The 17,143-nt window shown below is 45.9% G+C and overlaps 1 protein-coding gene across 5 annotated transcripts in view; it reads right to left on the bottom strand.

Moving 5' to 3' along the window:
• DIS3L2 (DIS3 like 3'-5' exoribonuclease 2) overlaps positions 1–17,143 on the bottom strand; it is a 282,840-nt gene that overhangs the window by 59,041 nt on the left and 206,656 nt on the right. For all 5 annotated transcript variants that reach the window (XM_054700163.1, XM_037524233.2, XM_054700164.1 and 2 more), the window contains one exon: positions 12,140–12,247. In XM_054700163.1, the coding sequence (XP_054556138.1) occupies positions 12,140–12,247 (108 nt within the window). The remainder of the gene's footprint in view (positions 1–12,139; positions 12,248–17,143) is intronic.

Below are 17,143 nucleotides of genomic sequence, written 5' to 3'. Positions count from 1 at the left end.
CTGAGTAAAGTGGAACAGTTCTGAGGTTCACACTGAGGGAAATACAACTGATAAGCGAAGAGAAGCCAGAGGGCTGAGGGGTAGGGGTTTGGGAGAAGGACAGGAGCACTGATGTGGGTGGAGACTTGCACTCAGGGTTTGCAAACACGACCTCCCCCACCCCTTTCACCAGCCAAACGAGTCTGTGGACAACCTGAGACGATGGTTCCCCAAAAAGACCATCCCCACAGGTGTTCCTAGTGGGGAGAGGAGAGCGAGCCCAGCCAGAATGTCTATGGAACCAGCTTTGCCCTGGAACCAGGGCCACAGAGAGTCTCTGATACCCTCACCAGCCCATGAAGGAAGAACTGGTGCCGTCAGAACGGCAGCCACAAAGCACGGGCCAAGAAGGGTAACAGCTATTCACTGTTTTCTTTGATTCAGTGCAAACAGCCTTATCATAAAGCATCTTGGCTCTGTAATATCAGAATTTGTCTCAAACGATACTTTCTGGATTATTCCAACGCCACTCAACCCCGAAATACAAGTGATTCTAATGGTGCTCACGACTCATTTGCTGTGGAAGTGGGTCCTGAGCGTGGCCCTCGGGAGGCGTCCGTGTGTGCTTTTAGCTCTTTTGAACGTTGAGTCCTTTCAGCAATTCGAGGCCAGCGGTCCGGGTGAGGCAGTAACCCATCGGGGTTGCCCGGGCTAGTCCTCCTATCACAGCTGCATTTCCTAAAAATTACCCGCTAACGAGTCGAGTCTCGAGTGTTCCAACCTCCTCTAGAATGACAGGGCCACGACCTATTCATGCTTGTGGTCACAAAGATTTCCCCTGGAGACTTAGCTTGTTTCCTTTTCTCCAATTCATTCCAAACCCAGACGCTCCCCACTTCTTTCTGTGGGTCTGTATTTGGTTTGACGGTCTGTCTTCGGCACACGCCTCTGTCACGCTCTTTACTGGTCTTGTAGAGCCTCTCAGGCATCCAGGTCACAGGCTACCAGGCCTCTTGGGGTCTGTACCTCTTTTTCCTAGAGGATACAGGAACCCCCTGCACACTTTTACAGGGTCACCACCCCACAAAGGTAAGGGAGACTCACACTCCCTAGACTGGGCCACTATTTTTATGCAAACTGGTGGGTCAAGAATGCTTTGCAGCACTAAGGGGAGCGCCAGCACCCTCCACCCTGCAACATCCACACACTCAATTCTGCAGTAAGTTCCACAAGGTTCCTAATCAGACACCCACTGCCCCACAGCCTGGGCATCCTGGCGCGATGTGGTCTTCGCTGCCCCCTCTGAACCTGCTGACTGTAATGAGCTCACGATTAGCTACAGGTCAGCTACCTCCTAAATGTCCATGTTTCCTGTTCATCCCTCCACTAAGTAGAACTGAGGTAGAAACCGAGGTGAAGGTCAAATGCTGGACACAGCTGGGGTGGGGGGAGTAATGGGGGTTTTGAGTCCTGCAACCTGTCACCTCAGTCGTGAGACACCCGCTATCTTCACAGTGCAAATCTGAGCTGACTGTGCAATGAGAAGATTCTGGAAGTTCCCCTCCCCTGACGCCTGCAGTCCAGAACATCTGCACCAACCTTCTTTTTGAACAAAGGCTAAAGTGGAAGCTCTGGTGAGCTGACAAGAACTTGCGGCCCAGCCACAGGGCTCCCAGGCAGCAGGCCCTCGCCTTCCCAGCACAAGCCAGTGAGCCTGACCACACAGGTGACCCCACACTGATGAATACAATTCTCAGGCCCAGGAAAATGGGCCTGAAACCATCTTGGGGGGAGGCAGTTGAGCGGCAAGGACGCACATCACAGCCCATCACAGAGAAGGGCGGCAGGAAAGCAAGACTGAAGGGGCAGGCCGGGGCTGCGTGCTGTAGAGTGGGGCAGGAAGGCCTCCCTGGATGGGACACCTCATTAATTTCCAATTTGGAAACCGTGTTCACATCAACACCCTGTCCAAAACCAGGGCCAGCTGCAGGAGACAAAAGAAGAGAGTTTTTCATGGAAAAAGTAAAAAAGCCACGAGGAGCTTCATAAACAAAACCCTTCAGAGAGAAGAGCATGTCCTTCTGCCTTCCTCTGCTCCATCCCAGGATCCGGGTCACCCCCTCTCTGCAGGCGGCTGCTCTAGGACACCGCTGTTTAGAAGCTCGGGGTCCACGCCAGGCCAACGACTGCAGGCACATGACTGGAGAAACACTGGCTGGAAATGAGCAAATAGTGCAGCTCTCCAGGCCCGCCTCTGGGGCCAGGTAAGGCAGGAGACAGCGCCACACGTCAGAGCTCCCTTCCTGTGAGGCCACAAAGCGCTCCTACGCCCGCTTCTTCCTCAAACCTCTGACCACTTCTGGGGGTGGGGGAGGGGGGCGTCCACCACTCAGCCTACCTTGCATTGGAGGAAACAGGCCAGGGTTTGTGAAAAGCCACACAAACTCCTACTTGGCAGCTTGGATCACATCGTGTCTAAAGACTTAAGACTCACACTCTAGTATCATCTGTATTATATTTTAGCTAAAGGTCATGTAATAGAGATGGACAGGGAAGAAGACAGCACACAGCTTTCTGTATTTTATAGCTCCAAAGTTGTGAGGAAGCCATTGTCTGTGAAAATGGTTCAGTTTCATTCACATGTATTTCTAAATTTCTCGCCTAAAAAATGTTTGTGCTTCATTAAGACATCTCTGGTGCAAAAGACAGCTAGTAGGCTAATTTGTAATTTTAGATGAAGGGGTGCAAACTCACTTTGACAGCAGTTCTGGGTTTCTCAATGTAAATCATTTGGTCCAAGAAACCTCAGGAAGGGGGGCCTCCCTGGTGGCACAAGGGGTTAAGCACCGCACTATGAAGCAAACCGCAGCCTCTGCAGCACAAGTTTGATTCCGGGACAGCCAGGGAGCAACCCACATGGCGCAGCAGACCTCTCCTGTCTCGCCCCCTGCCCTCCTCAGCAGTGTGTTTCAGTCAGTCTGCCTGTTCTGTTCCCCGCTCTGTCTCTGGTGAGTCACCCCCGCCCCCCGTGTGTCTGGCCCATACCCCAGCTCTTGTATGTGTAAATAAATCAATCATTAAAAAAAAAAAAAAAAAGGAAAGAAACCTCAGGAAGGAAAAAACCTACTCCTACTGGGAACAAAACCAGGATGTTTGGATGTTTGGGGGTGACCACCCTCGGGAGGCAGCACAGCTGGTGAGAGAAGTCAAGGGGCCAAAAAGAAGGTGACTGAAAAGGAACTGGGAGGAAAGAGGAGGTTCTGGCACCAGCTCTTTCTGTGATGGGACCGAGCAAGGAAGGGGACGCGTCTACAGAAAAAGAGAGAACGCCACAGTAGGACTGAGCAGCAACCGTCCGCTTCATGTAGGCCTGGCTGAGTCCTCTGTTACCGTGTGGTCAGGCTCTGAGGTACCCAGGCCCCCAGAGACCTCTGCCAAGGGTGCTGAGGAGGGCGCATGATAGTAGAGCCACAGGTTTGCCCGCAAGTTTTATTTTATTAGGCAATTTGTTTATGGGCTAGAACTTTCTGGAAGATTTGTATATAGAAAAACAGCCCACATAAGCTGTGTTCCCTTCTCTTGTCTCAGGTCACCTGCCATCAGCCAGGCTAGTCTGTAACCGGTCCCTTCCCCTTTTGACCTGGAGGCCACTGTCTACACCTGTACACCTACGGAGTGGGGTGGGGATGGGGGGCAGGAACTTCCCCTGTGTTTACCCTGCACACCGAGGAACTGGCAGGAACATGAGGCATGAAGGCTATGAAGGCCCAGATGTGGCGAGAGAATTCCACACTTACAAACTGCAGATCAGGCACCACACCTGAGAAGCCCTTGGAAAGTGTCCCTTCATCTCAGACAGCTGAGGGGACAGGGCAGGAGGAATCTTGAAAGGCGGAGGAGGGAAGGGCCTCCGAAGGCAGCTGGGGGAGGGAGGGAGGGAGGGCAGCACAGGAGGGCAGTGGAGGAAGCCAGCTGAGGGCTGGACTCAGACCCGGAAACACGAATCAGTTTCTCTAAGGCAGTGAGGTTACTCCAGCGCCTGCCTTTCAACAAGAGCAGTCCAGGGCATCTCCCAGAACCTTCTCCCCAGACGTCTGTCCCATTGCAGCGCTGGTCTCGGGGGCCAAGCCCATAGTAAACCAAACCCACTATTAATAACATGGAAATGGAGGAGAAAAGTTATTTTTAAATAAATTTTCAGCTCTCTGCCTGACAGTTTTATAAGAAATGTCTCTTATTGTTGCTTTTTATGTATTTCATGAACATTTTTTACTTTGGATTCTTATTTTAATTCCAAGGCTTCAGAGCAAAATCCGAGCACACGATGTAGTCGGCTGCTGCCTTGAAGTGACCTCAGGCAAGTCTCTGTCTGGTGCCTTCCCCAGCGGACTGGGCCAGCAGGGTCAGAAGACACAGCGGTGCTGTTCCCCGTTCCCAGGGGGTCGCTGCAGGCCTGAAATAACACAGTCTGCCTGCCTGTGCTGGCGCTGGGAGGGCTCTTCTGGAATCAGCTTTGAAGCTCTTGTCTCTCCCAGGACGCAGCTTGGGCAAGATAACCACAGGATTCCGAGGAAGGAACACAAAACCCATCACTCTATTTCTTTACCGTTAACTGAAGCCCCAAGTTACACGTAACGGAAGCCCCTGCAGACGCCCCAGGACGGGCACGCGTTATCCTTCAGGTCTCACAGAACTTCCATGGGCCGCAACTGGTGTGGCTTTGGCTGGGGGACATGGAAGCAGGGGTGGGGGGTGGAGCTCTGTGACGGGTGGCCGAGAGGAAACCAAAGGGCTGCATGAGCGTGTGAGGCGCCCACGTGCCCGGGATGCAGCTCAGAAGTGCGCGAGGCTGCTGTGGGTAAAGGCGCCCGACGTGGGGATTGCGCCTCTGGCCGAGGGGGCTGAACAAACCAAGTATAGGGATGGCACACATGTGCTTCACCTGCAATCACTTCTGGCCATTTTGGGGTACGGGGTCCTGCAGCACTATGCCGGGAGGGGGAGCGGGCCCTGCTTACGGGGCGTTAAGATGAGCAGGACGGCAGGCCCGTGTCGGTGGCCAGAAGGCGGATGACAGGCAGATGCAGGGAGGCGAGCAGGCAGCCCCAGCACCTCCTTAGGTCATCCACCTGCTCCTTCCCAGACTCCCCAGGTTCCCCCTCTCCACTACTTTGCGCTGGGACAGTCGGGGGGCCTCATCCGCCTATGGGACTCATCCCCCCTGGCTTGGATCCCAGGTTTCCTGCTTCCTTCGTGACCTGCTTCCAAATGTCCCCTTGCTCCACCTTCAACATCTCCCTTCTGTGCACCCACCGCCCCGCTGCAAACACACTGCAGTCTCTCTCCTCTGGTGTTAAAAGACAGGAGAAATGATCTCAAAATAATTCTTACTTTTCTCTGACAACAGCGCATTCTTCACGGAAGACACAAACAGGGGAGAAAAACAACTCCCTGTAAATCCACGATCAGGTTTCTACTTCGGAGCATATTTAATCCCAGTACCTTCAGTGCCTTGTCCAGCTTCTGAACAGAGCGAATATTCGGGGAGGGAGGAAAGATGGGGAATGTCACAGAAGAAGAGGCATTACCGGCTCCGGAAGCTACAGAGGAGCGACCCTGGTAGCGATGAGGGCACTGCAGGGAAAGGAAGAGGCACGTGCTCCTGTAAGGATGAGACCAGGACCAAACGCAAGACCTTCCTGGGCTCCACTGGAGGCCGGCAGTGACCTGCAGCAAAACGCCCTGAAGCTGCCGGCCCCATCCTGGCTCCTCGGCCCTAGCCCTCACACCCAAAAAAGCCACCATTACAGACAAACCCACAAGTAGGGCCTGGCCACCCTCTGCTTCATTCCTTTGGGCTCTCGAGGCAGAGCCACCTCCTTCCCACTGAGCTTCTCTGGCTCCCTGCCCTCCCCCCAACTCCAGTCTGGTTATAAACTTTACGCATTTCCCCCACCCCCTCTTAATTCAGGCTTTCCTGGCCTATGTCTTGAACAAACACCATCTGAGTCCAGAATCTGACCGCTCATTTCGCACGACATGACTGTAAGACACTCGTCTGTCACCACATTCCAGGACTAGCCAATCGGGCACCCACCACCCCCTGGCTCCCAGGGCACCATGTTGGGTTGGGCGTTAGGGTGACGGCCTCATGGAGTCGTGCTCCAGGACTGTCCCGAGGCCACATGCTACTCCTACCTGGCTGGATGGAGGCTGAGCGGCCCCTCCTGCTCCCCAGCCCCTCAGGACAGAGGCTCGGTCACTAGACACTGCTCCCAAAGAAGCCCCAAAGACCAGGTGAGGTGCGGAGACCACCTCCACCCTAGTCTCCTTTCATGACCCCCCTCTTTGAGAAGCTCACTAGAGCAGGCAGTGTTTTATTTCTGGCCTAACCCTTGCAGGCATAATTCAGGCTCAAAGCTCTTTTCTGTTGAATGAAATCAATTTTCTTCTGTGGGCTTTTATTTTCTGTTTAGTTAAACTTTCATAAAAATAAGCATTTCTAAAATTTATAAGTAATCCAGGTTTTCAAAAAAAATAAAAAATACAAAAAAGTAGAAAAAATTACTCATGGTCTTACTACCCAAACACAACCACTCCTGGCATTCTGTTTTATTTCCTTCTGCTCTTTTTCCATTCATTTTTTCCCCCCATGCATGTTGCCACCCCCACTGAAATATGATTGCTGGCACGGGCTGCACAATTCCTTCTTTGTATTTCAGATAATGTTTGCTTCTTGACTCTTGAAAATGAACTTATTATCAGATACAGGAGTCATAGAAACCAGGTAGTGTGTGTAGCTTGTTTTGATTTCAATTTGGACACATCAATTGCAGACCATCGGGGAGTGTATCTACGGGCTGAGCTGGGCTGGCATGGGGCACAGGAGCATGAGTGTTAGGTGTGCGATGGCGCCGTGTTCTGGAAGGAAATGCCCCCGCGCCTTTGGAGTCATACCGAAGTATGCATGAGTGAAATGACATGATGTCTGTGGTTTGTTTTAGAATATTTTCGTGGGGGTGAGGAGAGAAAGGAGCCCCCATGGGCTTTGGTGGTAGGTGGGGTAACATTTGTAGAGGTGTGAACTGACACCCCTAAAATATATACAGTGATATAAACCACGGTTACCTCAAGAAACAAACAAAAAAAAAAATTAAAATTCTTTAAAAATATTGTAGCTTAGGGAAAAAAAAGCGTTGACAGCAGCTGAAGCCGGAACATAGGAAGGTAGGTTTACTGTGCTGTTGACATTCATGTGTGCTTGAAATTTTTCAAAGTGAAAAAAAAAAATCAAAAAATTAAAGTCAGAGTGCTTTGAAGGCATGTGATAAAAAACAGCAGCCCCTCTGTCCCTCCGTCCCTTGTCTGGGCTTCCCCAAGCGAGGTCACTTTCATCTCATTTAAACGGATTATTTGGGTATTTTCAAGTTCCTATGTGGCCTCCATGACTGCTATCCCTGACATTTCAGGGATTTTATTCACAAAGTTTTTACTCTGAAGAAGAGAGATTTATTTTTCACTCTGAAGAAGAGAATTTATTTTTCTTTCTACTTACATACCCTCCCCCCCCACTAAACCCACATAACCCTTCCAGGCCCTCATCCTCCCAATAAAGTCACATCAGAGCCATCAGGATTAACTATTGTGGTTATGTAAATACTCAGTGCTCCTTTTCTTTCCAACACAACTTTTTATTTCCACTGGAATTAATAATTGTCTTGTAATCTACTATGTGCATTAATCTACCTCAAACTTTCCACCAACTGTCAAAAACAGTGATTCTCAAGGATGGTCTAAGTACTGGGGGTGGGGGGGCCCTGGGATCAAATCTATTCTCATAAGAATCCTAAGGCATTATCCACCCATTAGGATGGACCAAAGTCCTGGAAGGGGGAGCACTGGGCCTCAGGCCACAGCCACATGGGGCACTGGTGGTCCCGAGCCTTCAGCACCTCACACTTGCAAGACAGCAAAAGCTAGTTTATGTAAGAATGTTCTTGATGAAACAGAAGTTATTAATTTTATTATGCCTCAACCCTTAAGTACTTGTCTTTTTCACTTACACTGTGTGCCAAAGATGGTTATTTGAGGGAAAGCATTTATGTAACTGAGCTGTGAGCTGAACTGCCTGCTTATTTCACAGAGCACCACTTTCACTTGAACGAACCCCTGGCACGCAGACCTCGGTCATTTAGACTCACGTATCTGGCACTTTAAGGGCAACAACTGACAGGATTTATTGCCAATGATAAAAATCTGAGCTTTCACCAAAACTAGAATTTTGGAGACTTTGTATTTGACACATATGCATATCAGTTTCCTTAAAGTCTTGGCTAAGGTTGGTAGTGATGTGAGCAATTGTGATTTTTTGCTGTGATGTAGACGACTAACGTAACAGCCAATATTTCCTAAATGACCAATACACAATGTTAAAAAATCAGGTGAGGGTAAAAGATTCATTCAAAGTGTAAAACAGACCCACAGATTTTAATGCAGCCCAGTACAAGAAGTTCAACTGATACTGTATTTATCCACCAGGGCTGCCCCATACCATAGACTGGTGGGGATTAGCAACTGACAACTGTTTCTCAGTTCTGGAAGCTGAAGAGTCCCTGTTGAGTGCTCCCATCCTGGTTTGCACATGGCCACCTTCTCACTGTGTCCTTGTGGAAGGAGCAAAGGGCAAGCTCTCTTCTTTGAAGGACCTTCATTCTACCAGGTCAGGATCCAACTCTGTGGCCTCATTTAACTCTAATTATCTCCTGATAGAGACACATACAAATACAGTGACATGAGGGGTCATGGACCTAATCCACATGGCCCAGCAGACCTCTCCTGTCTCACCCGCTGCTCCCCTCAGCAGTGTATTTCAGTTGATCTACCTGTGCTGCTTCCTACTCTGTCTCTGGTGAATTCTCACCCCTTGTACCTCTGGCCACCCCAGTTCTTGTATGCATAAATAATTCTTAAAAAAAAAAAGAAACTACTAGTCAGACTTTGGTGTAACACAAAGATGAATATCCATAATTATTTGAAAAAGCCATTAAAATATTCCTTTCCTTTCCAACTACATATCTGGCTAAAGCTGGATCTTGTTCATATACATCAATCTGAGCAACTTGAATTTATTAAATTGTAACAAATTGAATGTAGGAGCAAATATGAAATCCAGTTTAATGTCTTCTTTAAGACACACATGAAAGAGATCTGTGAAAATGTCACACTTTTCTCCTGATTGTTATGTTAGCAGTTATTTTTCCTAACATTTTATTTGATAGTATGTTGTTATTTTAATTGAAATGGGTGAATATTTAAGCTTTAATTTCGATTTCTAACATGACAAGTGGTGGTAATCAACATAGACAAGAGACCTCTAAGAATCTAGATAATTTTTTAGTATAACAGATCCTGAGATGAAAAAGTCTGGTAACTTCTGGTCTAAATAATTTCTCAAGAAATTCAAACACAAAGGAATTTTAAAGATCCCATTTCCTCAGAGATCTCTCTGAGAACCTTCTGACAGGCTCCCGCCCCACCAGCTGCCTTCTCACTTGGGTGGAGCTGGCACCTGAGGAACTTTCTCCACCACCTCAGCCAGGTTAGGAGTCAGCTGGAAGTCCTGTGGGCCAAATTCCAGCCTGCCACCCCGAACACAGTCACGCTCATTCCTCTTTGTACATTTACTTTCCTGCACAACAGAATGGAGTGTCTGGGGTCAAGACAACGTGGCCCATCACATATTACTGGTCCTGTTTAGGCTTGAATCCCAAGCCTTTGTTGACTCACTGCTTCTTCTTTCGTGAGATGCTCCTTCGTTTTGGGAAACCCCATCTATGGGTAGCTTCCTGAGAAAGCTGGATGAGAGGCACTTTTTTTAAAGACTTTGCTTGAAAACATCTTTTCTACACTTCCATTTTATTATAGCTTAGCTGGGTATAGAACTTTAGCATGAGATCACAGTCTTTCAGATCAGGAAGTTCTGCTTCACTATCCTCTAGCTTCTAGGGCTGAGATAGAAACACCTTAAGTTATTCTGAGTTCTGATCTAATGTACCTGACTTTTTTTTTTTTTTTTTAACCTTCTAAGAGTAAGTCAAGAAAGACCTGGATTCAGGGAAAAAAATAAACCAACACAGAACAACACAACAAAAACAGGAAAGACTCTTTCTTTGTCCTCAGTGTTCTGAAATTTTATGACAGCATGGCTTGGAAATGATATCTCCACCAGGCTGGAGGGCTATTCCAGTCTGGAAAGTCATACCTTGCAGCCACTGGGCATTTCTTTGATTTATTTTGGCTATCATTTCTTCCCCTCTGTTTTCTCTTTCTCTATTTCTGAATGCTTGTGGAATAGATGTTGGATATCTAGGACTGGGCTGCTAATTTTCTTATCTTTTCTTCCATTTTATATTCCAACCAGAATCTTGAGTTTTCATTTATTTCTTCTATCACGTCTTTAATTTCCAAGAGTTCCTTCCCCCACCCTCAGTGTTTCCTTTTTAAAGTATATAGGTCTTGTAATATAAATACTATTTCCTGTAAGAAAATTCCTCTGAGGATATAATAATAGTCTCTTTTCTCCCTCTGTGGTCTACCTTAGTTTTCGATTTCATGTTGTAGGCTTTGTCTTGGTCACTTCATATATGAAGGTGAAATACAAAAAGGCTGATTTTTAGTAAAATCTTCAAATGCTCTGATTGTGTGGGTAGAGCTTACTGATTGTGGGGTGATACAGCTGGACTATTGGTGGGGAAACCCTTGCGGTTATTATCTTCAAGTCTTTATTCTTCACCACTCAGATTCATCAGAGAAAGATTTTCCCATCTCCTGATTCAAGAGTATAGGCGTGGCTTCTAGAATTCTGGGGCCAGTTGGAAAAGAAAGCTGGAATTCCACGTCGGCCGTGCCCACACGCAGCCTTCCCTAGGGCAGCACCATCGTCCCTGTGCTGGGCCTTCTCGTTCACGTCCTTCACCATACCCTGCCCAGACCATACATTGGTGCTCTTCTTCAAACTCACAGGAGGGGCGCCTTTAAAAAAAACTGTCCACCAAGTCTATGGGTAGTCTTGTCTTCACCGGCCTCCTCCCCATTATACAGAGTTAATGGTGCTGTCGATTTCTGAGGTTTTTTTAGGGTTCTGCTGTGTAAATTGGGTTGTTTCTTGGCTTTTCCTACTGTTGGCTCAGGATTCAGCTTTCTCAGGACTGCTAAGTCAGTTACCACTCATCCATCTGCTTCCCAGCTTCCAAAATTTTGTTGCTGTTGTCTCCTCTCCCATTCTCTTTGTCCTTGTGGGTTTATGTCTTAAAAAAAAAAATCTTTTCACTGTTGTTTTAGTGAGGTTTTGGGAAGGAATGAAAGCAAATGTGGGTATTTGATCCTCCATCTTACTTGAAACCTCTTTATAATTAAATATCTTTTTTTTAAACTTCCATTTAATATTACAACATAAACATTTCCCCTGTTCTTACATGGTCTTTGTAACAGCTTTAGTAACAGCATAATATTTAGCAGCAGTTTCGTGAACAGCGTCCCATCCCATGCAGAGGCACTGTAGCTTCCTTAATCATTATCTAGAAATGTTTTTGTTTTGGGGAGGAGACCAGAGTCACTTTTTATTTATCTGTCTCATTTACGCTCTATATTTAGGGAAAGCCTGCTGACATTCTTTTCCTATCATTCTTGGCCCATGGTTTCATCACCTGTCCCTTGATGATGGCACTTCCTTGCTAACTGAATTGAATGCTTTTCCAATTACTTGTTTCTTCAAGCTTCCCGGTCATCCCACACAATGACATAGCCCTGGTCTTTCCCAGACCCTCTCTCCCCTTGTCTCCAAATGGCCTCCTCCACAAGAGGCCTGCTCTCCCGACTGAAGCCCAGGCTGCTCCTGCCTCTGCCTGTCCACACGCACCTTCATTTACACCCTCTTTGTTTACACAAGGCCTCCCCTCCATACCCTTCTTTTATATAGGTTCTTCCTTTGTCTAAAAGACTAGAAATAAGTAATTTGTTTACGATTGCATAGGGGCAGTCTTACCTTCTAAATGACATGGACAGTTTCTTAGAAGAGGCTCCAGGGCTGCAGGCTCTCTCCAACCCCCAACCTACTACCAGGGACTCGGGGAATGGGAAGGACACACACGTAGGCTGTTACCTTGCCTTCCGGAGTTAGCGTCCAGATCACTGAGAAGGTCAGCTTGTCGGTCATGGGGTTGAGGCTGCACAGCTCCTCGCACAGCAGCCTGGGAAGCATGGGGATCACCTGCAAGCAGAAAACAGGCCATGAGAAGCTTTCTCCAATGCGTGGGCGCCTGGGAGCAGCCCAGACGGCAGAGCAGTGGTGAATAGACTGGTTCTCCAGAGCAAGCACAGATGGAAGCAGCAATTTCCCCCCAAAACTACAGAAAGGCCCCTACCACCTGAGCCTTTCTGTGAGCCTCTACAGCCAAAGGTGAATGTGAGCTGAAAAGGTGAAAATAACCAGTAACCCAGAGAAATACATGCTGTTGCCATGAAAAATTACTGCATTTTTTACAGATTCAAGAAGGATTTATACTTGTGGGTAGTACTTTCAGTTGAAGTATAATCTTAAGAACCCAAAGTCCTATAATTAAGTCTTAAATCCATTTCAAGTTAATTTTTGTGTGTGTGGCATAAGGTAGGAGTCAGTTTCACTATTTTGCATGTGGATATCCAATTTTCTCAATATTGTTGATTAAAGAGATAATCCTTTCCCCATTGTGTGTTCTTAGCACACCTGTCAAAGAATAATTGACCATAGTGGTGATGTAAACCAATGTTACATCAGTTAAAAAAAAAGAGAGTAGTTGACCATGTATACATGGGTTTATTTCTAGGCTACTGTTTTGATTACTATAGCTTTGTATTATAATTTGCAATCAGGAAATATGATGTTCCCAGCTTTGTTTCAAGATTGCTTTAGCTATTTGGGGTCCTTTGTGGTTCCATATGAATTTTCAGGGTAGTTTTTTTCTATTTCTGTGGAAAAAATGTCATTGGAATTTTGATGGAGATTGCATTGTAGATCACTTTAGATACTATGGTTTTTAAAACAATATTAATTCTTCCAATCCAAACACACAGAATGCTTTTCCACTTATTTGTTTCTTCAATTTCTTTCATCAGTGTTTTATAGTTTTCAGTACACGTCTTCTATCTCCTTGGTTAAATTTATTACTAAATACTATATTGTTTTTCGATGCTACTGTAAATGGGATTGCTTTCTTAATTTCCATATCACTTCACACCTCTTAGGATGGCTATTATGAAAAAGATAAATAACAACAAATGTTGGCAAGGATGAGGAGAAAGATAACTGTGTGTACCACTGATGGGAAAGGAAATTGGTATACCCATTATGGAAAATAGTATGGAGGGGGATTTAAAAGTTAACAATAGAACTACCATATGATCCAGCATATTTCTGGGCATATATTCAAAGGAAATAAGATCAATACTTTGAAGAGATATTTGTGCTCCTATGTTCACTGTAGCATTATTCAGTATAGCCAAGATATGGTAACAACCTAAATGTTAGCTGATAAAGGAATGGGTAAGAAATATATATATATATATATATATATATATATTACATATATATAGATATCTTACATTTTATACTTTCTTACTCATGAATTACATATATCCCTATATAATGGAATATATTCAGTCATTAAAAAGAAGGAAATCCTGCTATTTGCAACAACATGGATAAACCTGGAGGGTACTATGCTATTTGAGATGAACCAGACAGAGAAAAACAAATTCTGCATGGTATCATCTACATGATGTTTGCCAAGGGCTGGGAGGAGGGAGAAATGGGGAGATGTAGGCCAGTTATTAAATGGATAAGTCCCAGAATGTAGGGAAGGACAGGGTAGCTGTAGTTAACATGGTACTACTGCACACTTGAATTCTCTGTGTGATGATCCTAAGCACAGCCCCTCATACACACAAGAGGAAAAGTAACATCAGAGGTAAGGGATGTTTGACTATCTTGATCTTGGCAATCATCACATCATACACTTTACACATATATAGTTACATGCATCAATGACTCAGTAAAGCTGGGAGAAAAAAAGAACCCAAGGGTTGTGTAAACTTGTGACAGGGTTTCATCCAAGTAAAAGTGCTTGATCAATACCTTAGTTATTGAAAATACCACAATTTACCAAATCATATGTTGGAGCATTAATAGAATTCTCCAATAAAATATCACTGCAGCAACAGAATGGAAAGGTTCCTAAATTTAGGTTCTTTAGATGAATACTGTGGTCAACCAGTTACCCATTTTGCAGGTTTTTTAAAAAAAGATTTATTTATTTATGCATACAAGAGCCAGGGTACAGGCCAGAGGTGTGTGTGTGTGGGGAGGGTGAGAGACAGAGTGGGGAACAGAACACCAGAGACAGAGTGGGGAATAGAACAGGCAGACTGACTGAAATACACTGCTGAGGGGAGCAGCTGGGCGAGACAGGAGAGGTCTGCTGCACCATTTGGGTAGCTCCCTGGCTGGGGATCGAACTCGTGCTGCAGTGGCTGCGGCTAGCTTCATAGGTTGCGTCTTAACCCCTTGCGTCACCAGGGAGGCCCCATTTTGTAGTTTTTTAAGCCTAAATTATTTCTTTCCCATAATACCCAGATTCAATGGTAAACCCTCTTTATTAAAAAAAAAAAAAGTCTTCTAAGATGACGACTTATAGCTACCACAGAATATTACTTGTTTTTATCAAAATTCCAAAGAATTCCAGGTATTTCTCTCTACCTGGATCACCTGAAGACACTTCAAGTTCTCTCTTTCCTACCTTTCAATCTGTTCCTCTTCACATAATTTTCTTGATTAATGGTATTACCATGCTAATCCACCCAGCCCATGGTATTACCATTCATCCCACCTCCAAAACTAAAATTGCCAGCATCAACAGTCAATACATCTACCATGGACCCACTTGGTTTGCAGTGTTAAGTCACTGAGAAATAGGTAAGAGGGTCCACCCACCAGCTGAGATAAAGTCAGCTAGTTTGGCGTCTTTATCAACAAACACAAACCAAACCCCAGTGGTTTTCATTCCATGTGAAGTGTCTGCACCTGCACCCTTTCCAGTACAGTAAATGACCTTTGGCATCCAAAAGTAAATTCTAGAGCACATGGGCCAGAGAGATAACAATAATTGTATGGCATTGCTTGGCATTATCCTGAAGGATGTAGTAGCTTTATTAATGCCTATGTAAAAATCTAATGACCACCGGAAAACTTCTGGTAATAGCATTTTAAAAATCACTTTGGAAGTGTTTTTCTTGCCATGACTTTTGCAGTAACTGTTAGATGAAACTCTATTATAGTTTTCGTTAACTTACTCAATGAGTATTAAAGTGTGAACAAAATATTTAACATTTTCTTGCACGGGCAAGTGTTTTACCAAAGAAAACCACATCTCCACCTGCATAAACATACTGTACAGAATGGAGACACTACAGTACAATAGTCACACTGTCTTGAGGCTGAATTATGAAGATTCCACATAATTTCAGCTTTTGGACTATGCTATGGACTGAATTGTGCCCGTCCCTCACCCCCCAAGTTGAAGCCTTAATTCTGGAAATGACTGTATTTGGAGGTGGGGTCTTTAGGAGGCAATTAAGGTTAAATGAGGTTGTATGGGCGGGGCCTGATCTATACAGTGATAATCCCACCCCCTCTCGACCCTGCACCGGGGCGAGGGAAGGTCACATGAGGACACAGACACCTACAAGTCAGAAGAGTCCTCCCTAGAAACCAATTGGCAGGGACTTTGATCTGGGCTCCCAGGCTGCAGAACTGTGAAAAAAATAAATTTCTGCTAATCCACCCAGTCCATAGTATACGCCGGGCAGCCCTAGCAGACTAGGAAAGGTCGAATAAATTTGTTGGGCATGTGTTCTTGGCTCCCCCTCTGGGCTGTACTATCCGGATAACCTTAAGACAGTATTCTGGGTGCAGGCTGCTCAACCACATGCTTGCAGCCCCTGGCTTCATACCTTGTTCACAGGTAGTTTGTAAGTTTTCCTAAATGTTCAAGGCAGCATCTTACTTTGAATCACAAAGATGAGCATTTGAGAATTAACATAATTCCTGACTTCATTTTTTCAAGTTTGTCAAAAGAAAGTCATTATAACTAAATGCAAAGCAGGATGCTGGCACAGAAAGAAGACACAGGGGTGGGGGTTTGGGGAGTGGTGAATCTGGGATCCTTTTGTACTATCTGTGCCGCTTTCCTGGAAATCTTAAATTATTCCAATATAAGGGAGTTTATTAAAAAGGAAGTTACTATTTTCATTAGTTGATCTCATAAGTGTTAAAAATTTAAATATAGGAGAAATTTATGCTAATGAAGTACAATTCGATCTGCTTTTGTATACTGGAACTTGGGGTTTAAGATTTAATCGACAAAAAGGCATTCACCACTAAGATGTCTAAAGACCATTAACCAAGAGAGCGAAGTCCAGCCTCATGGGCAGCACAGGGCAAGAAAGGGGGCAAAGGCTTTGAAGCCAGATGGCCCTGGGATCTGATCCTGGGCCCATCTCCTCCTGCCCAGTTCGGGCAAACTAATACATTCTCTGAGCTTCAGTTTTCTTATTAGTGAAACAATCTAGAAGACGCTCAATAAGTCAGTTCACCGGCCACTGCAGGGCCCACAAGGGCCTCTGGTCGCCTGACTCAGCTTTCCCCTTCAGCCTCTGTCTGGCGCTCCCCCTTCCTGCCTGCTCACCTAATGCTGGCTAGTTCCCCCTTTCTGTAACACCTCTCTAGGTGACTTCTGCACATCCCTTACGATGCAGTTCATCTCCACATCCCTTACGATGCAGTTCATCTCCACAAGCTGATCTGGATCCTCAGGGGAGTGTGCACGGCGCCCACCCCACGCTCGCCACTCCTCTCTGGCTCTCCCACTTGCCCCAATTGTTCCTTTATGTGCCTCTCCCACCCACCAGACCTGGACTCTCCAGGAATGTTCCATCTCTATCCTGTCCCTGACACACAGCAGGCACTTCTTGTCTGCAAATGAATGACTTCCCCCCCAGTAGATGAATCATCTCTTTTTCTCTGCGCTTGCTGCGTATCACATCACGCAAACATTTCCTGGAACCCATGGTG

This window comes from Talpa occidentalis, unplaced genomic scaffold (assembly GCF_014898055.3).
Source record: "Talpa occidentalis isolate TD23 unplaced genomic scaffold, MPIMG_talOcc4v2.1 talOcc4.3, whole genome shotgun sequence".
NCBI classification, from domain to species: domain Eukaryota; kingdom Metazoa; phylum Chordata; class Mammalia; order Eulipotyphla; family Talpidae; genus Talpa; species Talpa occidentalis.
This window is presented reverse-complemented; position numbering and strand designations above follow the sequence as displayed.